Raw genomic sequence first — 15,632 nt, 5'->3', positions numbered from 1 at the left:
TATAAATAATCATATAACGCTCCAGTTAATATGGATTACATCCCTTAGTAGGATTGATTAGATCAATGAAAAAGCTATACCGGTAATCGCTCGCGTGTCTCCACTGGAAAATCAAATATCAATGGACCAGTTGCTAAAATGTGATCAGGAAGAATGAGGCAAGGTTAAAAAAGATGAATAAAACAAAATAATTTCATTTTTTTTTATAGGAACAAACAATTTTTTGAATTAGTACAGTGCACTATAGAGTATAGACCATAAGTGTGCCATGTGAATATTTTACCGGTAATTGTTTTCTTTTATTTCATGTTTGAGAAATAAGAAAATACACGCAGAATGCAAACTAAATGATGACGAAACTTATAAATATAAAAGCAGTCATATTAGTTTATAACAATTTACTGACATAGTAATTTAACAAGAATTTGAACTGCTATGTGACCTGTTTTCGATTATGCCGATTATAGAGCAATTTTAATAGCATACTAGGTACCGTAATCCATATATAAGTCGATACAGTTTCAATGACATAATCTGTATATAAGTCGATTCGGAGCATAAGACGAAGACCTGACTTTAAAGTAAAAAAAAGTATCGACTTATAGGCCGTAAAAACGTATACAGTAACCTTGGAAATGGTATACAGTATACAGACACTTTCAGAGGTAAAGATTTCTAGAGGTTCGCATATGGTCGTGGGTGGGAGTGCTATCAAATTTGTCTTTTTGGGATAGTCGGGCTGTAGTTGGGGGTTACATGTTCCCATCGCAGCTACAGTTCATTTGTATATTGGATCTTATATCATTAATTACAATCAATTCAAAGGCAAACGATCGATTTATATTATCTTTCCAAATGCACCTGATCTTTTGAAGATCATGTTTATCAATTAAGGATTACAGAAGACACGATAATACGGAGGAGTAAGTCTGAGAATTTATTAATGACAAAGTTTATTAGATGTACATGTATGCACAGAGCTATAGGTATGGTTAATTTTAACTTACTAATGTAGAATATGTTTCCATAATAATGACAGCAGATTTAATGTCTGCTTTGTTTGTATGACTTTTACAAGGTTTGACCAAAAACATGTTTCTTTTCAGCATATCTTGATGAATGAGCACATTAAACTAGACTGGTCCTTCAAAATTTCCCTTCTAATTGACATCGCCAAGGTAACAACAGTTTTTATTTTGGTACTTGTTTAATTTTTGCCTAAAGCTCCAAACTGGTATGTTATTTTCGGGTCATACTGTCTGAAAATTAATAGTAGGACAAATATTTACAACTTCAAGATATTGTTAAGCTAAATTGTAACGATGTTTTATGACACACGATGTTTCACACTAAATTGAAAGACGACACTAGTTGAATGCCTTACGTAGTGATGCTGGCAACCAGTCTCATGCGATAGATGGATTGATAGATATAAGACTGCCTTTAATCCAAGATGACCCGAGATGTGCTTCTTGTGCAGTTTAAATAATGCGATCTTCAAGAACAACTGAATTTGAAAATAGGAGACAATTTGTAACCACTTAGGCTATCAGGACCCTTTCTTTGGTCCTGTATGATAAATAAATATTTGAGCAATGTTTTAACAATGATAGCATCATAGGAATCTTTATGTCATTCTTAATGCTACATAGATGTTGCAACAGTGCAAAGGATAGCATAACAGGATTCTCTATTTGGTTCTTTTATGATATATATGGGTCTAACAGGAATTTAATATTACTCCTCCATTTTGATAACATAACCCATTTTGAAATGGCCATTTTGGGTCTGTATGGCTACAAGGGAAACGTAAAGTTAAAAACATCCATAGCTTTTTGCACTTTGACCAATAGACATTGCTGCACAGACACAGACACACACACACACACACAATCAAAAAACCCCACATTTACTATACAACAACACAATATTACACCTTTAGTTAAAGAAGAGAAAATAATAGGAGAGCTCAAACAGAAAATAATAGCAGTGCTCCCAAAGAAAAAACTTCAAAACTATTATACTTGTAGCAAAAGAATAGAAAAGAATAGGCGTGCTCACACAGAAAAGAATAGGAGTGCTCACACAGAAAAACACATTTATAATCTATTATACATGTAGTTAAAGAAGAGAAAAGAGGAGAGTGTGTGTGTGATTTGAATTTTTAACATAGCTTTAAAAAAATTCAGTCATATTGCTACGATGTCTGCCGTGTGGCAATTTATAGTAATGTCTAGCACGGGAGCATCTTGCTGCAGACATGTAGCATGATGTCACACCCGGTCACATTATCCTGACACCAGGCTGACCAGTCCTAACACTAACCTCATAATGCTGAGCACCTAGCGAGGCAGCAGTTAGTACCATTTTTTAAATAAGTCTTTGGTATGACTTGGCCGGGGTTTGAACCCATGACCTCCCATCTGAAAAGAGGAGTGCTTACAAACATGCAAAATCATAGCCTTGTATAGACATTAAACTGAAAAGAGAGAAGAACAAATATACACTTTAAGATAGGCATTAATTTACTTTCACGATCCAAGAACTGTGTTAAAACATATACGACACTGACTGTATGGAATCAAGTGGCGTTTAGAATTTTTAATACTGTTTTTAATTTTAACCATTCTAGATTTAATTCTCTATCTAAACTGTTAACCACTGTCACTTGCTTGACACTGGCAGAAAGTCTTGTTGTAAAAAATATCCAGTCTCAAATGAGTCAGATTTGGTTCTTCAGTTTGATATAAAGTTGCATTTCACCACCCAACATTTAGTACACTGACTGATCTTTGTTTACCCAATGTCCGTTGATTCAGTTATATTTTTTTTTTTTGCACGATGAGTGGAACGTGACGCATGAGCTCATTGAGCATTAAATTTGCCACACTGTCAAACTAAGTCAGACTTTGGCTTGAAGATGAGTTTTTTTTTGTACTGTAAGGTTGAGATATTTGTTGTTTGTTTTTTGGAAACAGCTAAACTACTATACATTGAAGATGTGCATCATACGTGGAGTGTTTGTACTTGTTAGGAAAAATGTTTTTATCCTTAAATATGCAGTGTGATCCCCTAAGTCACCTTATAAGTTTCGTATAACCCCTTTTATACAAAAGTGTCACCTTCTATAACTGTCATAATTCCTATAATCCCACCAGTGTAGTGAAAGGTGAACTAAAGTAATAGAAATCCACAAATGGTACCACAATTACAGGAGTTGTGGCTTCAAGATATCGTATATCCACATAGAGTTTTGTATCTGGCATAGTCTTTCCCGAATCTTATGTTATTCAGATAGCAACAGGTTAACACTGTTCAAATCATCGGTCATGTGCGTTTCATTTGTGTTACCTGAACAGCGACTTTTCCATCGGTCATGTGCGTTTCATTTGTGTTACCTGAACAGCGACTTTTCCATTGGTCATGTGCGTTTCATTTGTGTTACCTGAACAGCGACTTTTCCATTGGTCATGTGCGTTTCATTTGTCTTACCTGAACAGCGACTTTTCCATTGGTCATGTGCGTTTCATTTGTCTTACCTGAACAGCGACTTTTCCATCGGTCATGGCAAACACAGCATTAGATTCTTGAATGTGTTGAATTTTGTAAAAAGATCTGGGAAGAAGGTAATTCTTCACGTGTACTAAACTCGATCCAGGCAAGAGATTTAAAACTGTTGTTAGTGATGGATATTCTCAGATGATCTTGATCTTTTGATTTTGCTTGGCACCGTCTTTTCAATCACTCTATTATTGACTCTTACAGCTTCTTAATAAAAACAGCTGCTTTTTCTGCCTGGACTTGAGACTTGAACTCTTTATATTTGACCTTGTATCTACAGGGATGTAGAGAGCAATCACAGGCCCTGGGGTAAGAAACATCCGGGCCTCTCCTAGTTCTTGCTCAAACAAAATTTGTCTTTTATAAAATGAAAAAGTGTTCTTCGTCCCATGCCCCCTTATGGGCCCGAGCCCCGGGGATGTATTCCTGGTTGTTTCCCTCTCCTGTCAGCCCTGTGTATCTATAGGTTGTAGCTCTAAGTTCTTTGTAAGTGAAATTGTTGGGACTAATATGAAAATAATCTTCAGGACCTGCCGGAGTGTCTTTCTTGGCTGATCTTGATCGGTCCTTTGAAGGAGTAGATGATGTTGGAATAGGATCAGTAATATCCTCTTGAGAATCACTCAACTGAACTTCTGGCAATACTTTTCAGGCTATGTGATTGATGATTTAAGCGTTATACATATACATATATATATATATATATATATATATATATATATATATATATATATATACATACACACACACACACACACATACAGAGAGTGTGTGAGGGAGTGAGAGAGAATTACAAATACACAACAAGCAGAACTAAAGTGCTCTCCCTGGATTCTATGCTTGATAATATTATGCAGAATTAATATTTAATACAAATAATACTATAATACAGGTTTTTAATTTGTACTCTATGAGATTTGAACCCAGTTACATGGTTAATGACATCCATTGCCTTACCACACCTGTCTGTGTATCATCAGGACTATGGACAAATCACTTTGAAGTGATGCTACAAAGTCTGTGGTATACACGCTTCTGGGTAGCAGACACAGTAACATATTGTCCAAGTAATTAATTCTCATTTAACTACACAGTCATTCTGGATTTGTATGACAAAGTAAAGATACATGTCATAATATCAAGAAAAAGAACATTGGTCAATGGCGTGTCCCCCCTTCCCCCAAAAAAGAGAACATGGAGAGGAATTGTCCAGAAGCATAAGCAAAAGAAGAATCCAATTTAGTAAAAAAAAATCAAAAGACAAGTCTTGCAAGAAGAACCAACAAGAAGAAGACACCATACCAGTGATGTAATCAAAAGGCAAGACTTGCAAGAAGAGCCAATGAGAAGAAGACACCATACCAGTGAAGAAATCAAAAGGCAAGACTTGCAAGAAGATCCAACAAGAAGACACCATACCAGTGAAGAAATCAAAACGCAAGACTTGCAAGACAAACCAACAAGAAGAAGACACCATACCAGTGATGAAATCAAAAGGCAAGACTTGCAAGAAGAGCCAACGAGAACAAGACACGATACCAGTGAAGAATTCAAAAGGCAAGACTTGCAAGACCAACAAACAAGAAGAAGACACCATACCAGTGAAGAAATCAAAATGCAAGACTTGCAAGAAGATCAAAGAAGAAGAAGACACCATACCAGTGATGAAATCAAAAGGCAAGACTTGCAAGAAGATCCAAGAAGTAGACACCATACCAGTGATGAAATCAAAAGGCAGGACTTGCAAAACAAACCAACAAGAAAAAGACCCCATACAAGTGAAGAAATCAAAAGGCAAGATTTGCAAGAAGATCCAAGAAGAAGAAGACACCATACCAGTGATGAAATCAAAAGGCAAGACTTGCAAGAAGATCCAAGAAGAAGAAGACACCATACCAGTGATGAAATCAAAAGGCAAAACTTGCAAGACAAACCAACAAGAAAAAGACCCCATACAAATGAAGAAATCAAAAGGCAAGACTTTCAGGAAGAACCAACAAGAAGAAGACCCCATACCAGTGAAGAAATCAAAAGGCAAGACACACAGAAGAATGTACAGGAGACAAACCAGTGCCAGTATATCAGCCTTAAAGAAGGAAAAAGAAGAAGATTTAAATTTTGAAATTTCAATGTGATGCTTGTTCACGACAATATAGAAAAAAGTGTTAAATCTCTTTGTCTTCATTTGTTTCTTGGTATGAATAACACATACACACGTTGTATAACAGAAGGATTTGTGCGGGATTGTTTTGTTTAATTAGGCAATCATTTCAATAGCATCTCTTTTCCAAGAGATCTATACAGGCTCTGAAAAGAGCTTTTGGATTTTGAAACAATTATGGACTTCATATCATCTGCTGTAACTGTCTTACACTTTTTCCACATCCAGGTTGCTGTAGCAGAACTGATGGCATAATATAAATTCTTTTTAGAGACCATAGCGTTCTAATTGAGGCCATATACACCAAACAGTATATTTGAGCCTCACTTTAAATTCACGTTAGGGGTCAAAATGCCCCATTCGAGGCATTATAACTCCAAGAATATGTAACCTCAATGTTAAATTCCCACCATAGGTCGTATTTGAGGTCAACAACTTCTAACAGTGTATACAGTGTGCTTAGTCATAAGCTGTCCCAAGAAGGTAATGAAAATTTTTACTTTTTTGTTTAGTTTTAATTAATTTTTGTAGAGATAATTCTCCACTGCATATATTCTTATTTAATTTTTGTTTTTATTTTTAATGCATTGTTTGTGTTCCAGTTAATTGTTGCGCGCCATAAACATACTGAGAAATGCTTTGAATAGTAATTTTTGTTTTCCAGGGACTTCATTACCTCCATGAATCGGACATACGGTTCCATGGGAAACTAAAATCGTCAAATTGTGTAGTTGATAGCCGATTTGCAGTGAAATTAACTGATTTTGGGCTGCGTTCTGTTCATTTTAGTGTGAAAAAGGATGCTACATGCGAAACTGTCCAGTACGGTACGTTAATTCTGAAATGTGTTGTCAGGAAATATTATGCAGTTTTATGTCGAGTGGTACAGGTATGAAGCTGTACCTCTTCATCAAGGTATTTACTGAATGTTAAACTTTCCAAAAATTGCTGTGCATAGCCAAAATAGATTGTCAGTATTCACATGTATTAGAAATTTGAAGTGTTGTATGCAGAGATAAATGAGTTTAAATAGCTTTTAGAAATTAATAATTGATCCAGTCTACTGCGTTATGATATAAGTAATGTCATTTTGTGTCTGAAATGGAATTTAATTTACTTGCTTTGTTATATGTCCATTACAATGAATAACCTTGTTCTCTGGAATAGACTGATACTGACCTCTTGATCTCTGGAATAGACTGATACAAACTTCTTGTTTTCTGGAATAGACTGATACAAACTTCTTGTTCTCTGGAATAGACTGACACAAACTTCTTGTTCTCTGGAATAGACTGATACTAACCTCTTGTTCTCTGGAATAGACTGATACAAACTTCTTGTTCTCTGGAATAGACTGACACAGACTTCTTGTTCTCTGGAATAGACTGATACAAACTTCTTAAGTGAGAAAGAGGTAGCAACTGCCAGGTTACAGTGAGCAGTCTCATAAGGACATACGCAGATGTTACGTCATCAGTATTTCCCTGAAGTGGGAATATAAAGGATCCTTCAGATACGTTCAAAGATATGAATACTTAGGATTAGTGAAGGCATGTCAAACAGTTAATAGCAGCATTAGTCTTCCACTGAAGAGTCCGCAAAATTAATGGGAAGGGCAGTTTATCATTGTTCCAATTTCTTTAACTTTTTAGCAAATTGTCCCATTCTACTGTACGTCAGACAGTCCCACACCATCACAAACATTTTCCCTTGTAGTTGATGTGTGCTGTATACTCCAAGAAACTCGGTAGGTTGATGTTGTCATTGTGGGCTTAGTGCCATCTTTCAGCACAAGATAGACTGTACATGGCAGCTAGTATAACTGGTGTTGGAAGAACTCTGGAAACCCATGAGAAGAACCGCTGACTCACAGGAAGCTACTGGCAAGCTTTCTCACATATCCACATTGCCCGAGCCTGAAGCTCAGTGCAATGCGGGCAAAGGCGAAATGGCACTGATCAGTAAAGGCGAGTGCTTCAGACCATAGTTAGACTTAATTTGGTAGGTAAGATCCAACGAATGACTGTCCAGAATCTGGACATATTTATCATCGCTCAAATAGTCACCATTTTCATCATGGTCCCATACCATAGCACATCAAGTAGCCTCACACCATCACAGACTCATTTCCTTCGATACACATTAACATTTATGAGATATCTGCTGTAGGTAGCATTCTTCAGACGTTTGTTACCATAACCAACCAACACCTGACATCCGTCATTAAATACCACTATATTTCATCCATTCTACAAGGAACATCCTGAAGTTTCCCTACAACAATGAACTCATGGAATTTGGTTCACTTTGGAGACAAGTAGCTTGGCTTGTTCATTACAACATGCTTACAATATCCGTCAATGCAAATGCCCCTTGGCTGTTCTTTTACATAATAGTTTGAAGACTGACATGGGCAGGGGGGAAGCCAAAACAGGACCAAGCCATCATGAACACCAAGATTGCGTGACGAGACACTTTAATGGAGAGTTTCTGCAGACCAAACAGTGCTGAATTTTTTTCAAAAGTGTCCACTGTCAATTCAGTTTTTCCCACAATTGTAGCAATACCTCAAGTACTCATACTGTGTTACTCCACCAGGTGATAAACAGAACAGAATATATTGTTACTTGTAACCAGATAGTACTATTTACTTATCTCTAAATTTAGACTCACACACACACAGAGACACACAGACACACACACACACATTGGACGGGCCAATCTAGTATTCCTGTTTTGATAAAAATACAGGGATATGATAATAACTGCAAGACATTTCCTGCTTAAGTGTGTACCTGTTTTTGCCTTTATATTAATTCTTGTATCATGAACAGATAATTTATTTTAAATCCTTAAAATGGTGCTTAATGATATTTAATATTTTACAAGACATTTTGTGTCGATTATTTTTGGTAAAGGCATAATGGAGTCTGCCAAACAGTGTGCTATTACATAGAGTTTGCACAGTATTTCTGTAGCTACATGGATTTTAGTAATGTCATTTGTAGTCAAAACTATCATTGTAGAAGATCCCGCATCCCTCGGAATTTGCTTGTCAGGTAATGGTGAAGCACTTTTTTAATTAATTATTAATGAGCATGTTCATTTTTGTGCAAGCCTGCATGCCGTGCCAGTTTATATGAAAACACGCTCGTCTTTATACGGCATCGCCTTCGTTATTAGATAGTATCCGCTTCCTGGATACTGGTGAAATAAACTATTTAATTATTTTAATTAAAATTTTATCATGTTATATTTTTGTGCAAGCATACAAACATTTAGAGTTAATATGAGACCACTCACAACAGCAGATGACCCTTTCTTCATAGCTAAGTAACTGTGTTTTGTGATGATGATACACTTTTTGAACAGAGATGTGGAAAAGGATGTTTTTCTTTCTTTCTGATACAAAGGCATAGTTTGTACTTAATGTTTCAGATTTATTGTGGAAAGCACCGGAGTTTCTCAGAGGGGAGGATGCATCAGATGGCAGTCCTAAAGGCGATGTGTACAGCTTCGCAATAATTACAGAAGAAGTTGCCCTCAGAAATGGTCCTTACAGCGCCTATACAGATTACATGGAAGTTAAAGGTAATTAACTACTATGCTACTGTATATGCTGCCATTGTTTTGTTTTGTTTTTTGTTGTTTTTTCTGGGCTTTTTTCTTCTAAGATTACAATATAAAAATTGATTTTTTAAATACAATCTATTTGTTGAATGCAGAAATCATACAACAATTAAAATGGATGAATTGAAGAAAGTAAGTGAACTTTTCATACAACAATGTTGCCAAAAATGATACACTTTTTAAAAAAAATATTGATTTGATAAAATTACTACCATTTTAATTAAATACAGGTATATAATGATAAGATGTAGAAATTCAAAGTTGATGTCATAAATATAGGTTGAATACAGAAATTATTTTCATTCAAGATGGATAAATTAAAAAAAGTACTTGTATTTTTTCATTGAACTAAAATACTTTTAACTTTGTCATATAAAGAACTCAATCATTACCAGAAATACAGGTTAGTGCAGAAACATTTCCTCAGATGTTAAAACTGTAACAGTGGGTTATGGAATTTATGCAGTCGCTTAAATAAAATGACAGATAAATTTTGAAAATAAAACACACATGATAGACATTTCTGATGAATACAGCAAAACAAACTGAAACACAAATGAGTAAAATAAAAGTTTTTTAAAACCTTTGTGATTTGAAATTTTCACCAATATAGCAAATTGAAAAAATAATTTTCGCATTGACATGGAAGCCATATGTAGAGAGAAACTAAAGGGGAATTATGTTTCATAATATCCACAAATGATATTGATCAACAATACATATTAAAATATTTATTAAACATTGAAAATAACATGGATGAGTATAACCATGAGAACTTTTGTTCACTTGTTTGAATACAAAGTATGCGAGATAACAAAAATGCAGTTGTGCAATATGAATATATAAGAAATTATCAAAGGACACAAAAGTATTTTTTGGCATTATTTTTTATCGGCTTGGAAACTTTTTAATAGAAAGAATTTACCTAAAACAGGTGAAGATCACATGACAGCGAACTTGTAGATGAACACACTAATTAGAGTAAACAAGGTACCCAAAGTGTACAAGAAATGGATTAACATGCTATTATGTATAGTAGTAAAAAGCTTACATAGCGGTGTTGTGTTTCCTGAATTTGAAAGCTTTAGAGCAATATACTGCATCAGTAAAAATATTCATGCCTTCCAGACTATAAGGTCATTATGTAGAAAATTCAACCTAAAAGTAAATAGGTACAAATGCCAGACCTTTTTATCCCTCACCAATTAAAACTTATGTAAATTTATGTAAGCGCAGATTATATCCTGGATATTTCTTTGTTATAGTAGTCATAGGCTATTAAGCAAATTTAGAAATTATTTAAAAGAAAATGTGTTTTGCAGCTGACACATTTGTTTAAAGTAACACGAAAAGCCTCACAATAACTGGTTTCACTGTTTCTACAAGAATTCTTCCAATGAATATATTTTTGTGTCAAATGAATGCTTATGATATTGATAAATGTATCTTTTTTAATTGTTTACTTGAAATAAAAGTGTATAAGCATTGGGAACGCATGTGATTACTTGGTTACAGTGTAATGTTTCCCACGGGATTTGAGATGGACTTCAAGTAGCAGTTACTCCAAACGCTAGAATGATTTAATTTGTACGTATAAACAAGTATAGCATTGACATGAAAACGTTTCTATTTTTTATTCTTCTTGCCAAATACTACACACATTCATGCAAGACATATGACATGGTCTTATATGTTTTCTTCAAGAAAATTATATATTAGGTAAAGATATTGCAGTCAAATCGGACAACAAAGAAAGTTTCATAATATTTTGGGAACACTGGGAACTATTATGTATATGTAAATTTTCTTAAGTGAGCAATTGTAACAAAAGTTTTTTAAAATATGATTACCATAGGCACAAATAACAATATCTCTCTCTCTCTCTCTCTCTCTCCATAAGTGAAATAGATGAAATATTTAGAATCTGTGTTGGTGATTGTAAGTGTATTAACTGTAAGAGAGAGGACTCTATTGTTGTGGTAACGTAAGGCCAGATCTCATTTCTAGCCTGCACATAAAAAAAAAGAAAACCGAAATACAGGTTAACTAACATAATGAAAATATTAAACAATTGATGTACCAAAGAAAATACTTTACGAAATTAAACAGTGCCAATATGGATTTTCTTTATTAGTTTCTTCATGGATGTTCAGCCCTATCCTTGTATGACGTCACGAATGGTAGGGGAAATTGCACCTACATATATAAAGTGCAACTTACTGACAGCGTCCGTAATCTTGAAATAATATAGGGTTGAAATGCAATATATGTTTTTATGGTAGACATCCTTTCGAGGATTTCGTCTCATGAGACCCCGCCATTTAGACCCAAGATAGACAGCGCAGACTGCCCCGAAGGTTTGTTGGCTCTTGCTGAGAAGTGCTGGGAAGATGATCCTTTTAATAGGCCTAATGATTTCTTCATTGTTAGCCAGCTTAGACACATTCATGGGTAAGATTTTATTCTGGAAACGTTGTGCCTAAAATTATTGCATACTTTATTTTGCATACATCCAAGAAATGTATTGGTGTATTGTGAAGCATAACCAGCCATTAAGAGGTAGATTACCAAGTATTACCAAGTATCTATTGGATGCTTCATTTTGAGACATAACCTTATACTTGATACAGATATATGGCTGAACTCGTATCTCTCTCAAAAAAGTAAAAGTACTGAAGTAATTAAACTCTTGGTAATTTTAGTATTAATTAAAGTATTTAATTTTGGACCCAGTATATGAAAAATGCAAAATAAATTTAATAGATGCAAAAACATACATGATTTGAAAAAAATAATTTATCGTATTTTTATGTAGATGCTTTAGGTAGGGTGATGTTTTATCCCCTGAGCTATTGTTGTTTGTGTGCTTAAATATGAGTCATTCTGATAAATATGATATGTATATTCAGGGTATAAAATTATTATTACAGAATTTAAACTTTTGCAAAATCAAGTTGATGACTCGAACTGTATTCGTAGCTGTTAGCTTCCCTTTCAGGAAACTATATAATATATTGCCTGTTTTCTGTCTAAAATTGCATGTCAAAAACCTCATGTTGAATAAATTTGATGCAAGGTAGGCAATTATGTAACCAAAAACACCTCGTCTCTGTTTCACGAAACATCTCAAACGTTCTACTTGAAATTGATATTTTGAATATCTTCCTGCTTGTTCTGATTTTTTTGTTGGTCCCTACAGAACATTCAGCAGGCTGAGGATTAAAAACTGTCTGAAAATATTGAATTTTTGGTTCAGTAGTCAAGACTTTATCTTATCTTATGAGAAAATTTTGAGGGTGTAGATATAATTCTGTGTAAATGCAAAGGACATTGGGGAATTGAACATCACTCCAAACGTACACAAACTGAACAGTGCATAACACAGGCAGTACAATATTTAACTTTATCAGGAAGCATGATAATTAATCAAACATGGTGTTGTCAGAGGTATCCATCTTTTCATAACAACTTCAATGTATAAATTGTTGTGGAATGATAACCCTATAATAATCACAGAAGCGCATGTAGTTATCTCACAGTATCTCTAACTTCAGCATATGGGTTGTCATTCTGTTTCTGGGATAAAAACAGTTTGGTTAATTTGGAATTTATACCCAGTTTCCAGACTCTAGTAATCTACTTTCTATTTGATATAAATCTTAGAAACTTTGCTTAATAGACTTTTTAAACAGATACATTGTAATTTAATGCTTCGATATAATTTCAGAGTTAAAGAAGCTATAAGGACAAATGCCGAGTTAGTCACCTAGTAGAATCAATGAATAACAACTTCGGATTATTTGAAACCTTGGATAATGTTAATGACAAAGATATGAATAGATTTTGATGTCAATACTCGGTTTAAGACCTACTGGTAACAAACACAGTAGATGGAGATGTACAGCTGATGGACTTCTGAGTAGTTAAAATATCACATAGTTGTTCCAGGTGATATACAGTACTGAATCTACTTAGTGCAGTGTGCAGACCATTCCATTGCCAATTTTTCATGTTAAAATCAAAATGATGACTTATTTAATAGGTAATTTATCCTTCTATGCGTCGGTCTGCATTTGATCTTTAGACACCAAAAGCTCTCCCAAAGAGCCTGGCTCTCTTGCCATATTTCTATTTTTGGAATGTAGTAAACAGGTTATGTTTATGTCTAGCCAATAGGCAAATCAGATTGCAGTATACATATTGGTTTGTATTCAAGTGAACAGTTATATGTGAAGTAATGCAAAGGTCATTATCCAAAAAAAGCTTGTTATCAAACGAACACTAATGCTATGTGCATATAGTTTAATTCCATCAGAAATGATAGTATTACTACATTAGCAATATTCTGCACAAAAATAGAATTGAAACAAAAATGAAAGTGAAGTATCCTTTACAGTGTCATCAAAGCATCACGTGAAAATAGTTCCACCTATCATGTGAATGAGGCTTTCTTTGCAGAGAAAAGTCTGAGAACCTAATGGACAAATTACTCAAAAGGCTGGAACGTCATACAAGTAATTTGGAACAGCTTGTTCACGAGCGCACACAGATGCTGGAGGTAGAAAAGAAAAAATCAGAAGAGCTGCTCTATCAAATTCTCCCCAGGTATGACATAATGTAAGAATTGCATACCTATTCATGTAATCATGACATAATGTAAGAATTGCATACCTATTTATGTAATCATGACGTAATGTAAGAATTGCATATCTATTAATATGACCGTGACATAATGTAAGAATTGCATACCTATTTATATAGGCATGACATAATGTTAGAATTCCATAGCTATTATGTAACCATGATGTGAAGTATGCAATGTATACTCAGTTAATGTCATGATAACTACTGTATCCTCCCTTAAACCTATGAATGTCAATACCAGGATGATATTCTTAAAGACCTAATAATGTTTCCTACCTTAAATATTCTCAGCATGTTTTTGTTTTTTATGTTTTCTAATTTCATGTTGTTTGTTTTTGTAATCATATTATGTTTTTTATCTTATAGGTGTTGTCTAATGTTTGTAAAGCGCTAAGAGCTTCTAAAGATTAGGCGCTATATAAAGTCCACATTATTATTATTATTATTATTATTATTATTATTATTATAAATTAACTATTATTATTCCATTCAATCCTCCCTTAAACCTATTAATATCAATACCAGCACTTTATACCAAGAGACTAAACCCACGTTCTTTCAGTTTCCTAGATAGAGCTCTGCCCAATTAAAAGTATTTCTAGTGACATTGAGATAAGTACACGTTTTTGTTATCATTGTAATGACAACATGGAAAAATGTCGTCACCATAATAGTGCATGCTATAAAAATATAATATATCACCCCAAGCTGGATAAAATCCACAAGAAATATAAATTACTGTTTCTTTTCATTATCAAAAGCTGGGTCCACTCACCATCGCTGCATTTATCTATTTCAGACCTGTGGCTAACCAGTTGCGAAAAGGTCTTCATGTTGTACCTGAAGCATTTGATTCTGTGACCATTTACTTCAGCGACATTGTGGAATTCACAACACTTTCCTCTGAGAGTACACCTTTTCAGGTATCATATCATACACACACACACACACACACACACACACACACACACACACAGAGGGAGAGAGAATATTTGTATAGTATGAGTATGTACGTTGTATTGATGATGTACCACGAGATGCATAAATTTTTCATTAATGAGTGGTATATCGTTGATACAGCATACATACTGTATATTTATTTTATTTATATCACATACAAATACATATATTAACCCTTTGAATGGAGTTAAGATTTACCACAGGCAGCTGTGTATTGATTGAGTGAATGAACTCCTCACATCCCCTAGTGTGTCCGCTACAAAATGTAGTTCTATGCCTTTTGTGGCTATTCACATTCACCTTTGCATATTGATAAGCTGATTGTTTTCTTTTTTTTAGTTTCTATTTGTCTTCACATTGATTAAATCAATATAATACACACTTATGATTTAAACATGAAAGATGGTTTTAATGATAAACGTAGAGCTGTACAAACACTTGGTTAGTTACGCCATTTATATGAATGCTTTGCCATTAATGTACTGGTGTATGAAAATTAATGTGGAATAGAAACTAGGCAAAATGAAAAACCAACAAGAGGTAATTAAAATAATTTTTAATATATTTACAGTTGATATAAACACACTCTCTCTCTCTCTCCTTGGTTTGACTTTAAAACTCTCTTTCTCTGGTCGGTTTGACTTTAAAACTCCCCCCCCCTCTCTCCTTCTTTCTC

The 15,632-nt window shown here is 34.3% G+C and overlaps 1 protein-coding gene across 1 annotated transcript in view; it reads left to right on the top strand.

The window, feature by feature from the left end:
* The first annotated feature begins 1,105 nt into the window (after window positions 1-1,105).
* The window catches only part of LOC149785716 (atrial natriuretic peptide receptor 1-like), a 35,675-nt gene continuing 21,148 nt past the window's right edge, over window positions 1,106-15,632 (top strand). The window contains exons 1-6 of the mRNA XM_089979586.1: window positions 1,106-1,178; window positions 6,387-6,549; window positions 9,161-9,313; window positions 11,635-11,803; window positions 13,811-13,957; window positions 14,796-14,919. Coding sequence (XP_089835712.1) covers window positions 1,116-1,178; window positions 6,387-6,549; window positions 9,161-9,313; window positions 11,635-11,803; window positions 13,811-13,957; window positions 14,796-14,919 — 819 coding nt within the window. The 5' untranslated portion in view covers window positions 1,106-1,115. The remainder of the gene's footprint in view (window positions 1,179-6,386; window positions 6,550-9,160; window positions 9,314-11,634; window positions 11,804-13,810; window positions 13,958-14,795; window positions 14,920-15,632) is intronic.

The sequence above is a fragment of the Sinohyriopsis cumingii genome, chromosome 13 (assembly GCF_028554795.1).
Source record: "Sinohyriopsis cumingii isolate HCF-2022 chromosome 13, ASM2855479v2, whole genome shotgun sequence".
NCBI classification, from domain to species: Eukaryota; Metazoa; Mollusca; class Bivalvia; order Unionida; family Unionidae; genus Sinohyriopsis; species Sinohyriopsis cumingii.
The sequence above is the reverse complement of the archived record's forward strand: the minus strand, read 5'-3'. Positions and strand labels throughout refer to the sequence as shown.